Genomic DNA, 23089 nt, shown 5'->3' on the forward strand with positions numbered 1-23089 from the left:
CATTAATATTTAAAGTCAGTCTTTTAAGCTGAGAAAAGATGGATTAGCCTCAGTCAGTGTCGAGCATTAATCATTACATTAGTAATTTAATTACTTCACGTACATGTTTCAGTTGCCTTGTAATAACACTAAGATAACTGTTAATGGTCCAAAGCATCACAAATTAGTGATTTTGAACAACAATAACACTGAAGTTAGAGCAATTACAATTACTTCTTGACCCTTATTAATTTTAATTACAATTACATGTAATTTAACTCATATGTGAATTCAGTTTATTTGAACATATTTCTTATAAGCAGAAATCCAAAAAGTTAAGATAAATCGCTATGCAAGCATGATCATTAAATCGATTTTATATTTATATTCAGCATCTTCTTAACTATAATATGTCGATAAATCTATCTAAATCTATACACCAGTGCACAATCTTAAACTAGACACTATTTTCATACTTTGGAACCATTGTAAAACAGATTTTTTACATTTTGGTGTTAAGTATTTTGTAATCACAAAAACTTGTAGTTATATTATAATTACAGAGAATTGAAGGGAAAAAATTAAAATTATAAAAGAATATAATTGGTAAATACAATTATTTTGGCTCACGTTTTGTAATTTTGATTTCACAATTACAGTTACTTGCAATTGTATTTCTGCAATTCCAAATTACATAATTGGAAAGTAATTTTAATTAAAATTACTTTTTGTCCAGCTGTGGCCATAGCCTAATTATTATAATAATGGCCTAGTTTGAATAATGATGGAACCAAGTGATAGAAAGAAGAAATACAACCAGGAAATATTTATGTATATTTTTTTTTATTGGTTCATTACTGATAAAAAAATATAATAACAATTATTTAACTTTAACATAATTTAATTTTTTAATATAATTATAATAAGCAAAAAAATTAATTCTGTTCCTTACCATTATTTTCACTATTCAAAAATCAACAATAAATAGAATGAGTTCTTTAGAAATCCAAATCGGTATCTAATTCTTCATCAGAGTTGCCTATGATTGAAAATACTGTTTGAGAAAAATCATTCTTCTGTGAGTTCATTACTCGGTTAACTGCTATAGTTCCATTGCTGAGACTTGGAGATTTTTGTGAGTCACAATTAGATGGTACATCTTCAATGATCTTAATATCTTTTTCCACAAATGAAAACATTTTTAATTTGCTTTGAGTTTTGGGAGAAATTTTAGGGATATTTTTACATTGAGTAAGCCTGTTCATAGAATTTTTTTCAGACTTATTACTTCCATCAGACACATTTTCATCGGTGAAATTAGTTGATTTATGATTTTGAGCTTTAATACTGTCTTCTTGACTGTTATTAGTTGTACATTTTTTGCTAAAAATGCTTTCATAAATTAAGTTTTCTTCATCAGGTTCAACTAAGTTATAACGCCTCTTTTTATTTTTAGGTATATTACTATTAGTGGGGTCAGGAGAACATAATTCAGCAACCTCTTTGGGAATTTGTATTGAATTATCAGTTTCACTGAAAATAATTTCATTTATTGAGTCATCTTCACTGAAATCTCCATTTATTCTACATTTTTTAGTTTTTTCTCTAGCTATATTATTATGATTAACAGAATTATGAAGATATGTTTCACTACCTTCTGTTTCTAATATGTCTTGGGATAAATTCTTCGATATAGCAGTTTTGCTGAATACACTTTCATAAATTGGGTCTTCTTCACTTGTAACTTTGAATACATCACAGTTTTGTTTATGATTTTTTTTACTTCCTTTAATAATGCCATAGTTTCCTTCTGTTGAATGAAGATCTTTAACTTTATTTTTCTTCTTTTTCCTTTTATTAGACTTCAAATTTTCTAACTCTTTTACTTTTTCTGTTTCTACTGATATCTGTTTGCGACATAACATCTTTTCATTGTTAACTTTTGACTGTTTTATATTATTTAATACTATATCCAATTTTTTATTAATATTACTAACAGATGGCTCTGGTATAGCATTATCATCTATTATTTGATTTTGACAATATTCTAAATCATCTATTGTCTCCGATCTAAATGATGCTACTTCCTTTTCTAAAATGTCACTCAGCCCAAGTCTCGTCAAGATTTCTTCAGCTGAAAAAATATTGTTAAAAAAAAATGTTGATGAATGATTATAATATAATTCTTTGTAAAGGATCAATTGTTAACTTCAAAACTATGTGATTGATATTTTGTTCTTATAGTACATAAAATTTGAAACCAAAATGAGCTCAGTATAACCATTACTTTAAATGATAAAGGACATTGATGATTTGTTCAAAAGAGTAAAACATTGTCCTAATTTTGTGAAATAGTTTCAAAGATTTTCATTTTTTTAGAACAACTATAAAGAATGGATTTGAAGCAAATTTAATTAGCTTTAATTCAGCCGATAAGACTCAGTGGATCAAATTGTGTATAACTAAAGATACAAACAAGCAGAATATTTAGAAAGAGAAAAACAAGTAGTAGTTATTAATTTTTTATTATATTCTAATAAACAGGCAAAATAATAAAAACATCAAAAATGGGTATTTAACATGAAAAAATTATTATAACAAACTTTAAACTTATTAGTGATAATTAAATTTTTATTTAAGTGTAATAAACTGTATATGAAAAAAATAAATAAGATAGTTGGGGGTGCGGTAAGTGAATAACACAGATAAATAAATAAATGTTTACTTATTTGTGTTATATTCTGACCACACCCCCAACCATCTTCTCCTAACATATATTATCCACGGTCAACTATCTTCTTATCAAAATAAATTATTCCCATTCTGTACACCCAGTTTGCATTATTTATTCACTCTATTAGAATTTAATAAAAAATTAATAACGAAGACTTGGATATTTATTTTTATAATTTCTCTCAAATTCTATTTGTAAACATTTTAGGTTATCTGAAATTTTAAAGAGAACCATTGAACTTATAATTTTATAATTGACAAAAAGAGAAAATAAATATTTTCATGTTTCCATGGTTACTATGATGATAAACTGTTTGATTATTGCAATAACAACCATGGAAACATGAAAACAGTAATATTTTTTTTTTAACAAAGCAATATTGCAAGATGTTTTGCCATTGTGAAGTAAAAAATTTGTCGAACTTTAAGTTAGGGCGATAAGTGAAATTTGTGTGATGCATGTAATGCACCACATTTTTTTCATTATTGATAATTTAACAGCATTTTTTTTCTGAGACACAAATTCATTGCTTCATGATTTAATTTAGATCAAAATAGTATTAACAAAACCTGAAATATTTTGCTTATAGTTTATTTGAAACAAAGATGAGAAAATAAGGTTTCATGTATTTGAAGTTAATATTGCTTTAATCTAAGCGGATAATATTTTTCAAGCCTATTCTAAAATACATTATTGGTTAAACTTAAAAGGAACTAAAAATTGAAATTGATACAATTTCACTAACTTGTACAATGTACTTTTTAACTCTCATATCACTAATAATCTTCCCTATTATAAAATAAAAAGTAGTTCTTGTAAATAATATTCTTGCATTTAATAACTAACACTATCAGGTTTTATTACTTAACAGGGCACAGCTATTATTACCTTGTTGTATGTATTCCTCTGTTGGATTGAGTGGAAACGTAGTCTGAACTGGATTAAAACACCCTAAATTAAACGTTGAACCATGGGCACTGCATTCCATTAGTGATACGCTTACGACTGCATCTTGGACTATAACTGTATCTCTGTACATGAGCCTTGCATGGGCCTGTGCCAATCTGCAAAATGATTATTAATTCATTGTAGGCAGGTGTACAGTTTTACATATAATATTATACATGGTAATGATAATTCATGACTGACAGAACAGTAGTATTCACAAATTTTCTTTTTTATTTCCACACTCTTCATGCTAAAAAGTTTTACAAGTATAATAGCATCCAGAGTTAAATGAAAAATTCTCTAATTATGAAATGTAATAAAAAAAATTATGGAATTGTTCATAAAAATATTTGCATTGCTGGTTCTAGTCAATTCTGAGGATAAAATACAACATAAATAAATAAGAAAACTACACATTTAACTGATGATTGCATATGAATAATAAAGTTTATGGATATTGAAATATACAATTTTATGAAAGTAAAACGAACATTAATGATATTTCTATTCATTATAACTTCTGTTATCTTTTAAATTTCTCTCAACACCCAACAAGGTTTTTTATTCCTTGTTTAAAGGAACTTTTCGGCTTTAGTCAATAAACTCTCTGGATAAATGGTAGTCAGTTGGAGAGATCAAGTAAATGTAGATGTAATAAATTTACTCATTTAATAGATGTAATACAATTCTCTGAGTATTAAAATTTTCTTCTTTTCTCTCTCTTTAATTCTTTCCTTGTTCACTTTTACTTACATGTGTTACTTACTTAACCCCTTTTGGCTTATATGACTTCTTTATTTGGTTAACTTTGCCTATATATTTTTATGCTTTTCATTATATCATGCATATTGCATATACTTTTGAACATTTTACATTATGTTAATTTCAATTTTTTTTTCATAGAGCACTGATTAATTTTTTCTTTTTCTAATATTTCCAATATTTATTTTTTTGTATAAATTCTTACCTTCTTAATTTCATGATGTACTGTTTTGTTTTTTTCACAATATTATTGTTATCCAATTTTTTGTTTTTAGCCTGATGAATGCCTGAAATTCAGGCTGGAACAAATAAAGTAAGTTTCACTTATATTCGTTCATTATTACTCCTCAGACAGTAGCCCTATTCTTCTCCCCCCCTTCACTATGTTCTCAAATTCGAATCCAAACACATCATAATAAAATTTTCACATTAGGTAATGTAACATGTTTGCCAGTTAACTTGAAAAACATTATCTCTGAGAAAAATGAAATTCTGTCACATCCAAGAAATTCAGCTGACTTCTCACAAAGTGGATACCATTTTTTCATTCTATACCAAGACCAAATTACGACCCAATACTAAATACTATCAAGTCTACTAAAAACAGTTAAGAACTACAGTAGAATAAATAATAATGTGATCCTATCATATACTCCACTTCTCACCATGATGTTTGTTCCAAAACTAAATGTTCCCCCAAAACAAGGATAGATTTGAAGAAGGTAGTAGAGAATGCATAATGTTAGTTTGGTATCTAATATCTATTAGTAGTCAAACGGCCTATATTAATACTACTTAATATTGTCATTGTTGTATATCTTCATCTCTATGTTCTCTCTTTCTCCTAAATTGTTAAACTATTTTCAACGAACCTTTAAGTTTTTAAAATACATTTCAGTCGATCAGTTACTCAAGATAACTCCACGAGGGGAGAATCAATAAATAGCACCTGACATTAAACATCAATACAAAAATAAATTTAAAAAAAAAAAGAGCATTTTAAAATGATAGTACACCCAATTTAACAAAAATGATAAAAATATATTAATTTTAAAATGAGCACCTTATTAAACTTTCGAGAAGACGTACTGTCGTATGAGAGGCATTCAGTAAATTATTTCTCCGCTGAAAGTGATAGTACTCTCTCAAAATCACCATAGCGTCTGGCGTCAGCTTGGGAAGTAGAGTTTTTATGATGCAGTAATATGCTTGTAATTTTTCAAGACTCCACAAACTTGACCCAGAGTCAGGCAACATTTTTCCCAATAATATAAAGGAAGAAATTAACCTGTAAACAAAGTTAGATAAAGCTATATTATAACCACCTTACAGTTTTTACATAAATAAGATATAATGTTCACAAATTTATTTAAATCAACCTTCAACTTTCTTGTCAAAAATAGGAATGAGACTACTTGTAATTACGTTCATTATTTCTCAAACCACAAATATATGAAATCCACATATAAATGTTGAGTCTTCTAATCTTCAAGTTAATGAAAATTGATATGACAAATCCATCTATACAATGATTTTTTTTAAAACCCCCAGGGATTCCACTGTATTCTTAGTGTTTTCTACTCAGATTATGTTACCAATTTTACGACAATGTTTTCTACCCATATATACTGTGTATGTGCTTCCTTTTACATTTTATAAAATTACATTAGTTATTAAATTTATTATATATAATCTATCATCTTAACAGTTATTATTTTAACAATGGGATAGTTAAATCAGTTAATTTTTATCTTATTTGTTATCAATTTCATTACTTATCATTCTTGTTAATATCAATTACTACTCCCTCATTATTACATCAGTTAATATATCATTTTGGTTTTTATGTTTAACTTTTTTTCAACTGTTTTTATTTGATTTTAAGTTAGTGTTTTATATGGATATCTTTTTACACCTTCACCTTTTGACTTTTTTATTTACATATCTGTTTTATACTCTTATGTTATCTTAACCTACTCTGTAAGCCCTGATAAAGACTGCTAGCTAGTTTAATTTAAAATAGATATATAGAGATATTGATGTTGGGAAGTCAAAAAACATAAAATAAAGATATCTATAAAAATACGAGCATCTAATATTCTTAGTCCCGATTTTGCTGTTTCATATTTAGTTGTTTTTTTACCCAGAAATATTTCTAAAAAGGGATACTACGGCGAATACAGTGTTATTTGTTTGGAAACATTTTTATTGTTTGTCCAACAATTTTACTCAAATTTTGCTATAGTTGGATGTGTGAAATTATGAGAAATATAATATTATAAGGTAGATAAAATCAACTCATACAATTTGATAGTACATACAGCTTAATGATATAGTAAGAGTTACATTTTTCAAATTTTATTGTTGAACTCAAGATAAAATTGGATAACCTACTCACTTATCCCATTGAGGATTTTTGTTGTCGAGAAGAATAAAAACAAGATCGAATCTGCTCAATAAAGGGCTAGCGATAGCGCAATTCACAGTGATTGGATGCGACGGATCATAATTTCCTTTTGGATTAGTTGCAGCCAAAATGGTACATCTTGTACTCAATTTGCAAACCATTCCTGCCTAAAAAAAAAAAAAATTAAAACTTCAAATTTTAAAAAAAGACAACTTTAAGCATAATAGCAGAAACTTATAATGATTTTCTTGCAAGATATATAAACAATGTGTTGTGAGAAATCATCAATGGATAAAAGTTGTAAAAAGTAACATAAAATTAACTTAAATAAAAAAAAATTCAAAAAATGTATGATTCTTGTAACTTAACAGAAACTAAGTTTTCAGTAAGTAAAATAACAAATATAAGTCAAAGTTGCTGGTTATACATTCACAAGTAAATTTCTCTCACAAGATGGATTCTGATATTTTATTAAAATTTATTCAAACATAAAATAAACTTTTATATTTAAATAATTTTTTATAATAAATATTTTTTACTTGAATAACTCGCATTACCAAGGTAATTAAGAGCAATATAAAGTAATAACTTAAACTATAAAACAATATTTTACAATGAAATGAAATATAGTAGCTAGTAAATTTGTTTATAGATAGAATCTCATACAAATATTTTTTCCAGACTCTATCTCAGTTTGAATGAGGCAATATAATTTTTGAGATACATTGGTCATTATGTCAATAAGTGAGATGTTACAGATGTGTAAAGCCCGGTTTCATTATGTAGACAAGAATTACAAAAACAAATAATTTCATGATGGTTGCCAATTGTATTTAAAATAAATTAGAAACTCGCAAATCCCATATCACAATCCTCGGAGAATGGTGTAAAAATTGGAAGATTAAAATAAATCCCAACAATCTCATCAAATCACCTTTATCCTTTGTCGTAAGCCTGCCAACTTCCGGAAAGTATCCTTTAATAATGTTGTTCTTACCCCTGTCAAGCAGATCCGCTACCTTGGACTACATCTGGGCAAACGACTAAGCAGGAATCCTCACACAAGACAGAAAAGACAGGAGACTACACGTTGATTCCGACTGTTACAACACTTACTAGACAAACAGTCTAAACTTCCAATCCATTACAAAAGACTGATCTATGTGACTATAATAAGACCTATTTGGACATACAGAGTTGAGCTTTGGGGCTCCACAAAGCCTTTGAATTCCTTTCATATTCAATCCCTACAATAAAAAATCTTTTGTAAAATTCTCAATGTTCCTTATTTTTTCATAAATAAAATCATTCATAAGGACCTTAATCTTCCATATGTGACTGATCTAGCCCGAACCAGATATCAATCCTTCTATTATAAACTGCCTAACCACCCAAATCCACTAGTTTCTAAACTTTCTTTCTCTTCCATTCTTGAAAATACTCTGAGGCACCTGAAAAGAAGATGGCCTCGAGACCTTTTAATACAGAAAATGTATTAGAGTGCTACCATTGGGTAGTTTCTCTACATGCCTGCATCATACTTCACTTTATATATTTTTATTTAATTACAGTTGTAAATTTCAATAAATAATTTTTTTTAAAAAAAGATACATTACCTTGGCAACACTAATTGTTTGTTGTTCCATCGCTTCATGTATACTTGCTCTATCATGCTCTCTGATGGAATTAAATTCATCTATACAACATATGCCACCGTCAGCAAGCACCAAAGCACCAGCTTCGAGCTGCCATTCCCCTCCACCCTAAAATTAAAGAAAAGAATTCAGAACAAATGATTACACCAAAAAAAGTAACAAAATATGTGTCAAATATTTGATTCATATCCATTATCAAAGGGTTAGACTACTTTAGCAGTGAAGATTTTGGAACAGTAAAGTACAGAATTAGATGTAAAATACAATTTCAGATTTTTCAACATTATTTTTTTAATAATGACAATAAAGCAATTATTATTATCTATTCATGACATAATATAATCCATTTTTCACTAGAAAATATTAATTACATGAATAGTAAAAGTATTATAAGTTTATGTTATTTATGGTTAGTACATATCTTCCCTTTCTTTCTAATCACAAATTGATCAGTTATCAAAAAATATACATTAGGAATCACAAAAAAATATTTTGCATACTAATATGGCTCATATGGACAGACACCAAACTCAGAATGTACTAATGGGACCTTGTGTAATTCATACCATCAACAATAAAGATAAATATCATATTTTTATATATAAAATAACTAATTCCTTTATTCAAAGGAATAAAGATTATTAGACTAATTATATTTCTAAATCATATAAATAAACTTTATATTATAATATTTGATTGAATAATGGAAAAGTCATATAATAATAATAATATTCTTTATTTATTCCAAGATATATATGTAATATATATCAGGGGGCAGCGGTAGCAGCGTGGTAATGCGCCAGTGCCAGTCTACCAATCCATACCAGGTTGTTAGATCGAATCCCGGTCCCACCCGGGCTTTTTTCGAGCACAAAATAATGCAAACTCACTGACAACCTCCCCCCAAGCATTTGTGAGGCCCGTTAGCCAATGGGTGGCACTCACAAAAAATAGGCATGGGAGTGACGAACCCACCCTGTGAAAAAACCATGTCAAGAAACGCGCGATGTATTTCCTAATACTGGGATTATACATTGCACGAGGACTTAGGCCACCATGGTCTGTTGCCTATAGAATAATAATAATAACATGTGTAATAATTTCTAAGAAATTAAAAAACCATTAAAACTTTCTTTATAGGTTCAAACCGTTCGCTTTGAACAGCCCTGATGAAGCCCTGCAAAATGGGGCGAAACATCGGACATTAAAATAGTTTTAAACTATTTGTTATTTTTTTTTACCGCAACCCTGACTATCTTCTTATATTTAAATCTTTACGGTCAACTATATATACATATAAATAATATTTATAATTTAATTACCTTGTAGTACCCTTATACTTTAGTACACTTGTCAATTTTCCTATAATATGAATTATACTGGAATATATATATCCTCATCATGTTCTATAATAAAGTATTAATTTAAAATCCTAGAGTGGAAGATAGCTGATTGACAGGGTGTAATTAATAAAAAAAGAAAATAGTCCAGGTGAGGAAAAAATAACTAAAATATTAATTAACTATTTATTATCAGCCAAAATTTTATCTTTTTTTAGACTAAATGTTGGCTCATAATAAATATTCAAGTTATTTTGACCGTACCCAGACCATCTTCTTTTTATAAAATCTTAGATGTTTGATATAGTCCAGTTAATAATAATATTTTTTTTTTTTTACAACATTCCTTGGCTGTATCAATTGTTGCCTATTCCTCGGTGCAATAAATTCTGTCTCAACCAGGAGCCTGTACTTTGGTACCATAACAAAATGTGTTAAGATTGTCGATAAATTTAAATTATGATTCTAGGAATCGGTTTGAAAATGGACATAAGCATAAGTCCAAAACATCATAGAAGTAATCGATAAAGGAAGGTTGAAGTAGTAAAAGTTTTGTCATTTCCTAGAAATTATTACATTTAAGAATTTATAACCCTTAGAAAACCGATTTATTTTTAAATATGGAAAAATTATTTGTAAGGTAACAATTGAAGGGTTTCCACTAAAACAATTATAAAACTAAAAAACATTTCTGTTCTAATTTGACTGTTAAAGATTACAAGCAATGAATAATTCCTTAATCATTAATAAGAGGTTTAATGCTACAAAACAGAAAATATGTTAATTTGGTCAAAGATAAGACTTTTTGCCAAACAATTTTGTTGTTTTTAATTTTTATTTAATTCAATTAAGAAGCTTTAATATTAATAAGTCTCATTATCTGCATGGATGTTCTCATAAGTTTAGCTTGAATTCAATTAAGAAGCTTTATATTTTTATAGACATTGTTCATATGAACTTTGTTAAGTTGTCAGTACACTTTTTAATTAAGTATCTAAAATTTTTATTTCCTCCTATCATCTGGCTCTATAAAACTGAGTGTGCTAATACTTTTTACCAACTCTATTGAAATTATTTATAAAACTTTTTTATTAATTAGGCTGGTAATATTAATATATAGAGTTACCACCCCATAACATATTTGTTTAATTCAACTGTTCACTGTTGATATAAAATTTTACCATCAAAGCAGAAACAGTAAGCCCAGCAGATGTTGAACCGATTCCTGTAGTCAATACAGACCGTGGACTCAGGGAAGAAGCAAACCTCAATATTTGAGATTTAGCTGTGCCAGGGTCACCAACTAAAAGCAAGTGAGATTCGCCACGCACTCGTGCACCAGATCCGGTTTCCTGGCCAACTCCACCAGCCAATACTAATGCAACAGCTAATTTTATAATATATAAGCCATATACCTACAAAAACAAAAAAAAATTACAAAATTGTTGATATATAATGAATGATATACACCTGAATGATATACACAAACTATAAAGGATTTTTTAGGACTATATATCAGTAGAGAGCAGAGGGATAGATCGCCAAAAATGTATTTCAGTGACACCAACCTCTCATTCCTCAATCCTGTGTCGAGGTATGTTTTTTGAATGGCTTTTCCAAGAAAACAACATTTTTCCCATAAAAATTCAAATTTTTCTCTTGTTCCTCAACATTTCTTAACTGTTTTCACCATTTTTGATGAAATGGTCTAAGATGAATTTTCTATAAAATAGTAACTAATTTGTAAGAAAATATTGTATCAATAGCCGAAACAAAATCAAAAAGTCGCAATAAATAATTTTTAAAGAAAAACTATTTTGTTAGAGAAGTTACTTAATTCCATCAGCTTTCTTTTACACCCAACTTTGGGAAACTAGTATAATTTTTAAAAGATATTGGCGTTGGAAAGTAAAAAAAAAAAATTATAATATGAGTACCTATTATCTTTTATTGTTCTGCTTTTGCTACCTCATACCTGAGTTTTCACAATTTTTTTTCTAAGTGGATTACTACTGCGAATCCAATCCAATCAATCTTTCAGGATTTAAATTATTCAAGATAAGCCTGCTTTAAAGATTGATTTGCATCTTGGTCCAAGCATAAAAGTTCCTCACTAATTTTATTTAAAATACTACCAAATTATTAATAAAAAATAAAATTCAATAATTAAAAAAATTATTGTCTAGCAAAGAGCATTTCTATCACCTAAGTATATCAATGTTTGTTAATCAAGAGACATTAGTTCACCTCTGGACAAATTGATGCTAAAATCCTGTTACGAGCTTCAAATACTTTGCTGGAATTCTGTTTCCAAAAATTATTAAACTCTTCTTTAATTTCATGGGTGACATGAACTGCATTATTTTGATCATTTGAAACCTCGAGATGATTAGCTTGAAGGACCAAATCAATTTCAGTCTGTCCACCAACAACCAATGACTTCCATCTCCTCCTCACAGTGCCACTGCAAAATAAAAATAGAGTTTTTTAAGGACTCAAAATAAACAACAGCAATATGATTTTTGAACACTTCCCAATAATATTTTGACTGTAGAAACATATAAGCTATAATAAGTCAGGGATGTACCAAAATTAAATAGGTAATTTCAGTTTCATACAACTTTTCTTTTCTGAGCTAGACAGTTCGGATACACATACAGACAATTTTACGAGACTCAATTACTTGGGCTAAGGAGATCTTGGAACATTTATTTCCAATGAAAACTCAAATTCAAACTTTTTCACAATCACAATACTTTGTACCATATATTTCATAATTAGGTAAGTGATACGAGTTTTTGGGAAGAACATCAAACCCAGGTGTCCCATGTATGGAGTCCCAGAAACAGCACAGCACGTAGTGTTGGATTACACTGCCATGGAAGGACACAATGCCAGATTGTAGAGGAAAACCAGGATATTTGCCCTCACTGAATGCGACCTGACACAATTTATGTTGGAATGGGCTCGACTACTTGGTGAGCCATCAATAGAAGATGAAAGTGAAGAACCAGACACAGACTGAGACTAGGAAACCTAGACCAAACTGTATACAGGAAGAAGCACCTGGACGGATGCGAACTGGAGGGCTGAATCTACTGGACCAATGTAGTTGGACAAGGTGGAGCCACCTCTTAAGGAGCTTAACTGAGTGCTGGGCTGCACCACAGTGAATTGTCCCCTTTAAAAATGAAATGGCACCCACAAAATAATTTTGTAAATATTTCAAATAAAGAGTTTGTAAATAAATGAAAATAATTAGCAACAGTTGCATGTGCAATCCTAGCACACTACCCCACAGACGCTGCACCCCTTAGGGCAGAAATTGCAGGGAGGATGAAAAAGGAACATATATATATAGGTAAGTGAAAGAAAAAAATTAAGTTGATCTAATAATTATTTTATTTATTTTGTGATAAGACTAATTAAATAAGACTACTTAAAAGAAAAAAGAAAGTTAAACCAATAAATTCAATCAATAATATCAGACAGACATACCAAATAACAACATCGTCTCCAGGTTTGCAAGCATCAACAAGATCATCTTCCAGTGTAACCCACATGGACCTTGGCATGGAACCCATGTCAAGCTTGGCCACCTGTTCCTATAAACCAAATATCTTATTAAAATCAAATGCTATTAAGTAATTTCATTTTTTGATGGCACCTATTTTTCTTTCTCGTTACCAACCTTCATGCACTAGACCTTTTATTATTTAATAATTTCACATAAAGAATATATATTTTACCTTGATATTTCGGATCATCAATCCATTTCTAGGTATTAACTCTGTATAACTATCATTATAGTTAATTCTTATTTTTTTGTTCATTTCATAATTTGTTTTTTGTTGTTTCTCAAACTATTTGTTTAATGGCCACTTTTTAAATTTGTATATAAAATTTCTAATTTAAATTTTGTCATATTTAATAATATTAAAATCATGATAATGTCTTAGCTAAACAGACACGTGCACCTCACCTGGTTACTAGGTACAAGTAAAATCTATAATTTTAAAATCATAAAAGATAATGAAATTTCAATTAAAACCTAGGTAAAAAAAAATTTAAAAAGGGACAATTAGACAAATAGTTCACGGATATTGATGTAAAATTAAAAAACAAACAAATTATGAAAAGTAAAAAAACATGACATTGAACTATAATGAAAAAAGAGTAAATACCTGAAGATTGATGAATGGTACGAAATGTTGAGGTGAATACATTATTAATACAAAATTAACAAAAATTAAAGTTACGATGTTGAGGTGAAAAAACATCCATTTAGAATATTATCGAAATTCTATATTCGTTGTACTACGTTTTGGGTATTCTCCAAATTCATGTATACCTTATTTTATTGTAGAAAGATAGTCCAAGTGGCAGTCAATAAAGGTACCGAAATAGTGCAAACAACTATTTATTGTTAACCAACATTTTGCCCCATATTGAAGGGTTTCATCAGGGCTAAAAAAGATGACAAACATTTAAATGCTGTGAACAAAAAAGAACAAAGTAAATGAAAAATTAAAAAGATGTACAGTGAAACGTAAAATTAAATAAGAATACTAAATGGAATTAAAAATTTAATGATGTAAACATAAATGAAAAATTAAAAAGATGTATTGTGAAAAGTAAAACTTAAAAAGATTATTTCACCTTATAACACTTACAAATATTGTTCTTCTGGTTTTTATCACATTTTTGCCAATTTTGTCACTACTCACCTCCAATGTACATTCTATATACCTACTTAATGTTTACACCACATCTAAAAGATTATCGACTACTCATTATTGTTATTACTTGTCACAGTTGTACTAACAACTATTTTTATCCATATTGCTCTAATTGTCACTTAGTATATCATACCACTATTCCACATTTTCATTGATTTCTATTATTATTATTTCAAACATGTGATAAAAACTAGAAGAAGAATATTCTTCTAACAATCTTTTTAATTTTTCATTTATGTTTACATCATTAATTTTCTAATTCATTTTATTATTCTTATTTAATTTTATGTTTCACTGTACATCTTTTTAATTTTTCATGTACTTTGTTTATTTATGTACACATCATTTAAGTGTTTGTATCTTTTTTAGCTCTGACAAAGCCCTTCAACATTGGGCGAAACGTTGGTTAACAATAAATAGTTTTCTGTTCTATTTTGGTACCTTTATTGACCGCCACTCGGACTTATCTTCCTACAATCTATTTCATACAGTCAATTATCTTCTTCCAATACCTTATGTTATTAAGTCCATCTATTTCTTATTTGAAATGTAATAGTCACACAAATTAAAATTTACAAAATAACATTAAATAATGTTATATAGTATGACTTCATTAGAGCTAAAAACAAGATTAAAAAAACTAAAAATATTGTAAAAAGGTACGAATATAAGTTGACATGAAATATAAAGTGAAATATAGAAGGACTATAAAATGTAAAAAATATGTGAAAATAATATAAAAATGAGTAGAGCAAATTAAAATAAAATAGAAATAAGATGTACAGAAATAAAAATCTGGTGCAGTGCACGCATCACACAACTACCTTACATATGTCCTCAAGTTTTGTGAACATTGCCTCGTGTTAAAGTTATAACTATTTTTGAGATTAAAAAAAAAATAATTTAAAGACCAGGAAAAGCAAATTTTATGAAATTTTTTTTTTTTATTTTTCTCTTGCTATTAAGATTCTTACTTCAGTGTTCTTGAGGTGGGGATAACAAATATAAATTTTGTTCCTACTAAGAATACAACAGTTTAACGAAAGATAATGAACATATGTTCTAGTCTAGAAAGATCAGGCAGTCTCTGTTTTTCCCATTCGAATCAGATGTCTCTATTTATCCTTTTTTTGTATTTATACATACTTTATTATTGCTAATAATAAAAACTGCTTATTTTTTCAAATAAACAAAATTAAAGGTGCTTTAGAGGAAGAATTTTTTTAAAAATTGGTCATTTAAGCCCTGTCATGCAATTTCAACGGGGACTAGAGCTAGCTCTAGATTAAAATAATTAAAAATATTTTAATTTTTGAGCTAGGCTGATCACATACTCACAAACCATTTAGCTGGGCTAGGTTATTTGAACTCAGGAGAACTCAAAATGTTTCTTTACATCGAAAACTTGAAGTTAAAATTTTGTGCAATCACAAAACTTCCCTTACTATGCATTCCATAAATAGGTAAGTATAAGTAAAAATTACAACAATAAATAATAGAAATAAAATGAGCAGGTGGAGTAATATCAAATAAAATAATAGATACAAGAAAAGTAAAAACATATATAATAGAAACTATAAGGCGGGAGGGAGGAGGTGGGAAAGAAAGGAAATAAAGTAAGAGAATCAAGGGGCAAAATGAAGGTAAACAAAAAAACTTTCTCTTTGTTTTTACTTTTCTTGTATTTTCTATTTTATTTGATATCACTCCACTTTTTCATTTTACTCCTAATATTTATTACTATATTTTATATTTATACTTATCTCTATTTTCTTTTAATTTACTCCGCTAATTTTCATTTTTTTTTTTGTTTGTTTACATTGAACAGTCCTACTGTAGTTTAAATGACATTTCATGTTTTACAATATTTTTACTTTTTACATCTTGTTTGAAGCCCTGCAAAGTGTAAAGATGTGCGAAACATAGGTGCAGAATAAGTAGTTTCAGTACTATGGGTTTTTGTTTTTTTTTACCGATACCAGGACCATTTTCCTTTATTGCCATTTAAAATAATTCAACACTCTCCCCTTACAACAATATAGTTCTAAAAGAAACAAGATTGAAAGAACTTAAAAACATTTGAATTATGTTTTACTTGAAGCTTAATTTCTTGATAATCCCGAAAGTAGTTAGAATCCAAAGGTAGAAACTTTGTCCCTTCACATTTTTCTGGGTTCTTGCACATTGAGGGGGGTGTCATGGTGTAATTCATTTCATAATCAGCCTAAAAAAAAATTACAAATCAAAAATAAGATACCATTATACTACTATATCAATACAAAATAAAATAAAACTTACAAAAGCAATAAATATATGTTTACATTTACTGCACATATAATCTTTTCCATACTCCAACATTTTTGGAGCGGTTCTTCTGACCACTGTTCCAGTGATTCGAAGAAAACATCCGAAGTCATCATTGCAGGGAAAAGCTGATTTATGTAGTTCCGGGCAAATTGGAAGTGCTAAAGCAATGAAAAAAAATATAGCAATTTAATAAAAGATTATAATCATAACCGATTAACAATATTAATACCCGTTATACGAGCATGAATGTTATATTTCACACTTATACAATCTTCTTGAAGTAACTTAAACAGATCTTTTTGTGCACTCACTAAAGCCTTGTCACATAGTGGTAATGTTTTCACCGGAGCAGAAAGTATCCCATCACCTAGCTCTATAGATGTTTCGAATAAGCTAACAAAACTGAAAAAATAAGGTAAAATCACTAAAATTACATGAAGTTTAAATATTAAAAATTCTTAATGAAGCAGATAGAATATATACTAAATTCATCAACAGATTAGCAATAGAAAAATAATTATAACCAGCAGTCTATTCAAAATATTGTTTATAGAAATTTACAAATATTATTTTATATCTAAGATTGGAAAAATCATATTGACATGCATGGTTCTTCTACCAAAACATTTGATTTCTACGGTAGCTTAAAAAAAAATACAGTGTGGTGCACACATCGCACAACTTTCACTTACCATTCTACATATGACCCCAAGTTTTGGGCAGATTCCTGGGCTCACATGGAAGTTACTGCTACATTTTTTTTTTTTTTTAAATGTTATTTTTCTATTGCTATAAAAATTCGTAATTTAGGGTTCTTGAGGTGGGGATAACAAATATAAATTTTGTTCCTGCCTAACTTTTGTCAAGAATGCAACAGTTTAACAAGATAATGAAGCCATAATGCAATCTGGAATAATTGGGTTCTGCTTTTTCCATTCGAATCGGATATATCTATTTTTAACTTTTTTATCTTAGTTATTTATAAAACTCTTTAATATTTTCTATTTAACCACTTGTTATTATTGCCAACAATGGGAATTGTTTATTTAATGTATTTTAAATAAACAAAATTAAATTGTAGGAAGATAGTCCGGATGGAGGTCAATAAAGGTATCAAAACAGTAAAAACTATTTACAGTTAACCAACGTTTTGCCCCACTTTGCAGGGCTAAATCAAAAAACAAGATATAAACATTATAGAATTGACAGAACACATAAAAAAAAAAATTTGATAACATCAAAACAATTATGTTTATAAAGTATATAAAAAAGAAATAATAGTGATAATAATATAAGGAAGTATACATGTAGGTGGACTAGAAACTAGTTACTAATAAATACAACAAGGTGTGATAAAACTGGTTAACAATAAATAGTTTTTCTTTTACTATTTTGATACCTTTATTGACCGCCATCCGGACTACCTTCCTACAATCTACTTCATACGGTCTACTATCTTCTTCCAAAACAAAATTAAGGATATTTAAGGGGAAGATTTTTAAAAAAATTGTCATTTCAGTCCTGCAGACTATTTCAATGGAGTAAAGAACTAGCTGATATTAAAGAAGATTTAATTATTCATTGATAAACCCAGTTTAATCAAAATTGTTAGATTTTTGGAAAATCTATTCTATTTAATTTGGAGAAATTAGAAAAAAAATTGAAAAATCGAGTCTATAAAGTGGTCTTTCTGGTCTGTTGATTTTTTATTGAGAAGTTTCTGTTGCATAACAGGCATTAACCTACCTTAAATAAGTAATTTCAGTTTCGTACAACTTTCCATTTTTGCAAAATACACACAGACCATTTTGCAAGAGTTCGTTATTAGGACATAGGTGACCTTAAAATGTGCATTTCTGTTTAACACTCAAATTCAAAATTTTGCACAATCACAATACTTTCCTTTACTATATGCTCTATATATAAGTATGCAAAAGTAAAATAAAAACATTCAAAACTTTTGTATTTTTAATCAACTAAATTTGAAAAACTTTTAAGTAACTATGCCTTTTCACACAAAAATTGTGACATATTTTGATTCAGCAAACAAAAACAAACATTGTTAATGTTTAAAATATTATATTTTAAAAAAATGCCAGTTTTGATGGAGTTTAAAATTTGTAAACCACAAAATTAAAATTTGGTTTGCAGGACTATTTCATTTTCAGTTCTTCCGATTTAAAACTTCTGGCATTCATAAGGAAGAAGAGAATTTCTTCTTTCTATTCAATAGAATAAATTATTTTTAGGTTTATATAAAAACATTTATAACAAAATAAAAATAACATAATCAAATAATAAAAAAGAAGATGAACCCAGTGCCTTCAAAGAAAAACTAAAAAAAAAAATATTTGAGTTTTTCTTTGACTGCACCTGGACCATCTTCCTTTTTATTATGACACACCGTCAATCATTGATCCTTCAACATAACAAAATAACTTTGGTTCTAAAACAGGTAGAAACACCCTATTAAAGTGCCATCGTATAGTTTAAGAACCTTTACCAATACTCTAAATTTGGCTTCAATTGATAAAAAATTTCCTGAATTATGGGCGGTTTTTTAAAACCTTAAAGGTCTAGCTGAGCAACCTTTATAGTGAAGAAATTATATAAATTTATCTGAAAATTAGTATATAGGTTTTTTAAGTGTTAAAAAAATCTGATGTAAGTTTTGATAACACTTCCTAGAAGACCACTGGTTTTGACAGGAACTAAAGAAAAAATTTTAATTTTCAATCATATTTTGAACATAAAAGTTTTTTGGTGCAAGAAAATCTATGAGGCTAGTCTATTTAGTAGTAACCTAAATGTTTTTAAAATTTGTTTGGTTTAAAAGTTATTAGTTAATTGTATCTTTACTTTTATATACAATGAAATTTATAACTATATGCAAAGATGTTTTATAATTTTCTCTCAAGTCCTTTTCAAATGCATAACAGATTAGGATGTGTAATGGAAAAGATGTAGGTACAACTCAGAACATTAAAACTGTACTTGCTAGATCTACAAAAGTTTATAAAAGCAAAATAAAGTAACAATTTTTCAAAGTCTTCATCCTGTAATAATCCATAAGATAGCAGAGCATAAAACAATTTAAGACCTGAAGCCACATTCAGGTATTAAGAATAATTAGTGACAAAATGCAATATTTAGAGGGAGACAGACCTAAAAAGATTGAGAAATCCAATCTAGATTATACAATTCAATAATTTTCTGGGAAAACTATCGTCAATATATTTGTGGATAAGTTGCACTGATGATTTGATAAAAAATAGAATAAATTGAAGTAGGTATTAACAAATGGAAATAATACGAATCCAAATTGACTACTTTTTTTCGGGTGTTTAAAATGTTTCAATAACAACATAAAAACAAATTATTTACTTCAATGTAATGGAGTAGTGACGTTTTTGATCTTCATGACGAAGGATAGTAATTAAGTCTTCTTTGTGATGAGACAATGCATAAGCCACTAAAGTATCTAAAATAAAATATTTTGTCTTAATAATAATGAAAACTAAAAAAAAAAAAAAAATGGATACATTTAATAGTGGATAAATGATAAATACAAAATATTTAATTTTAATTAGCTATTCTAATTTTGGAAACAATTTTCTATTCTTGTCAAATTTTATACCAACAAACGTTAATAAATAAAATTTTACATCTCAAACTTCTTAGACAATTACAACCAATGATTACATATTATCTCTTTTGATTAACAAACTGGAGACAAAAGAGAAAAAGTAAATGTACCAATACATAATAGAATATTTTAGTGTTGCGATTCATGATTATATAAGAATCATCAATATGTTATAAACACACAATTAAAAGTTTATTAGTCAGTCTAAGAAATGAACCAAGTTAATATAAGATACACCACTAGATAATTATAAGTGACAATTAACTTCTGTATAACCCTCCTATGTATATTTATAGCATTGAAATTATTTTTCCAGTAAGATAAATAAGTTCTCATTAATTCCTTTTGAAAATTAATTAGAACAAAGGAGAACGCTTTTAAGTATGTATTGTCGGTCAACTTAATGTTGACACTGAATAATTTAAATTAAATTATTGAGCAAAACTTTAAATAAATGAGTTGTACGAGGTATTTTCAATAAGAACTGTATTTTATAGTAAAACATGCAATTCATATCATTTGGTCTGAGCCATTGATGGTTTATTTTACATCCATTTAAGTATAAACTATCTATCTTTAAATTATTAAATACATTAATTCAATCAATAAAGAGATTGTTGAAATTCCAAAGATTTAAAAAAAAAATGCAGTATACACTAGAATTAAAACAACCATTTCAGAAATGAATATTTAGAAAAACAATCTACTAAATATTTTATTTAAATTATGGTCCAATCATGTTACCTTCAAGAGAAGAAGACATTTGTCATAAAATTTGATGTACTCTCATTATTTATTCTTTGACAAAATACTTCAAATCATATCAAAATTATCAACTGATCCCCCGCCAAAAGGGATGGGTTACCAATAGCTAAAACAAAAGAAGATAGAAATAAAATTGAAATCATATTTCATGACGTCATAAAAAGGTTTTCACTAGAATGCTTTTGTTTCTATAAAAATTTAATTATAATTATGTTGGAAACTTTTATTTACAATTATATTTGTCATTAATCTAATAACTTAAAAGTTGTTAGTTTAATTTTTGTCCGATCATATCCAATCTATTAGGGTCATATCAAAGGATGTTTCGGCACTTTTGATACCAGATGCTTACTTTTTTATTACTGTAATCTATAATTATGAATTACCGCAATGATTATCATTATAAATTAAGCTCGTGAACTTTGAGAGGGCAGCCAAAAGGCTGTCTTTTCTAAATTTAGTAGCCTAACCTTTTCTGTGGTTTAGTAGAAAAAGCCAAGATTAAATGCATGAGTGTCAAAGAATCCAAGCTTTGAAGCTAAAGAACACGGATTCCTAATAGTAGAGAGTTTTGTCTAACTTTATATAAACTAAACTGAAGGAATCATCTCAGTCAGGAGGTAAGCAGAATAGCTTTAGTGAAGCAATGTTTTTTAGGCCTCTCACAATACGTAAAAAGCTAGTTTATTTCCGACCAGATCACACTAAGGCCACACCTCAGTCTTACACACAAGGTCGTCATCCTCTGTGTTCTTACACATGTAGCCTAAACTTGGTTCATAACGACAGAATACCAGATTGGCTACACAAGAGAATAATAAAGAGGATTTACGGCCCTATGCCAGAGGAAGATGCTAGCAGAAAACGCACCAATAAGAAACTCTCTTTACGATTTATAAACAAAGACATGGCGAAATTTGTTAAGCTTAGAAGACTTTGTTAGGGGCTGATCAGCTATGAATAACGGGAAAGATTCCCAAAAAAAATTATGATAGAGATGCTGTACATAACCCGTAAAGTTAAAATGCCAAAAGCAAGATCTTGAGTGGAGTGTCAGAAGATGCTAAACTGCTTTTCTAAACTGACATCCGAAATTGGACAGTTACAGTACAAGATAGAGCTAACTGTCTGGCTGCAGGGTGAAGCCTATCTTCAGTGATGAATTGTGCCAACAAGTAGTAGTATTAGTAAATTAAGCGTTATTTAATAAATTAATTTTGGACTATCGTCCAACTCAAAATCGATGTTCTACTATTAAGCAAAGCAGATCCACTGGTATTCGAACTTCAGTTATCACCTCTACGTTTTATTGTGAATAATTAAATTGGATCTGTATTACGATATAAAGTAGTAATCCCACCTCAATCGATACTACTGAATGCCAAATTAGGATTTTTGTTAAACAATAAATCTTTATTAACTCTTAGGGAATTTAAATTAGGAAACCTTTTAATATCTCTTTCACGTGTAAACGGGCAAAAATCCTCAAGCTTGAAAATTGGCTCTACATTATATTTCAAATTTAGGTAATATTTCTTCTGGCTTTTAATTTGAACTGTACACAATAAATGATAACCCTACTCTTGCTGGAATATGTAGCCTTTATGATGATTCACCTTTCCTTCTCTAGATGGAGTACTTCAAAACTTCAACTAAATAAACAAAAACAAGCGCAAATATTTAATTTTCTTCAAATACAATATAATTATATAAGGCTTCAGGACAGGTTTGGTTTCTGATTGGAAAATAATAATAAAATTTTAGACAAGTTTTACATTTTACATTATACATAAAACTGACTTACGTA

At 28.4% G+C, this 23089-nt stretch overlaps 1 protein-coding gene across 2 annotated transcripts; it reads right to left on the bottom strand.

Moving 5' to 3' along the window:
* Positions 1-834: 834 nt before the first annotated feature.
* Positions 835-23088, bottom strand: LOC106678842 (uncharacterized). 2 transcript variants are annotated; one of them, XM_014417624.2, is made up of 14 exons: positions 22729-23088; positions 21262-21388; positions 20256-20352; positions 17101-17273; positions 16863-17029; positions 16660-16788; positions 13324-13430; positions 12073-12289; positions 11007-11240; positions 8447-8593; positions 6822-6997; positions 5487-5711; positions 3602-3777; positions 835-2113 (listed from the first exon to the last, which is right to left on the bottom strand). In XM_014417624.2, the coding sequence occupies exons 2-14, from the start codon at positions 21278-21280 to the stop codon at positions 978-980; spliced, it is 3003 nt and encodes a 1000-aa protein (XP_014273110.1). In that variant the 5' UTR covers positions 21281-21388; positions 22729-23088; the 3' UTR covers positions 835-977. The 2 variants fall into 2 exon arrangements, with proteins under 2 accessions (XP_014273110.1, XP_014273111.1); XM_014417625.3 differs by lacking the exons at positions 20256-20352; positions 21262-21388; positions 22729-23088 and having other exon boundaries at positions 17183-17273.
* Between the last annotated feature and the right edge of the window lies 1 nt (position 23089).

Source organism: Halyomorpha halys, unplaced genomic scaffold, assembly GCF_000696795.3.
Source record: "Halyomorpha halys isolate HHAL.00 unplaced genomic scaffold, Hhal_1.1 Scaffold164.1, whole genome shotgun sequence".
NCBI classification, from domain to species: Eukaryota; Metazoa; Arthropoda; class Insecta; order Hemiptera; family Pentatomidae; genus Halyomorpha; species Halyomorpha halys.

Bases quoted from the DNA above. Each gene is read 5' to 3' on its own strand.
- LOC106678842 (XM_014417624.2), bottom strand. The intron at 12,290-13,323 runs GTATGTCTGTCT...TTTATTTTGCAG, and splicing joins GGAGACGATGTTGTTATTTG to TGGCACTGTGAGGAGGAGAT. The intron at 6,998-8,446 runs GTAATGTATCTT...TTTTTTTTTTAG, and splicing joins AAACAATTAGTGTTGCCAAG to GCAGGAATGGTTTGCAAATT.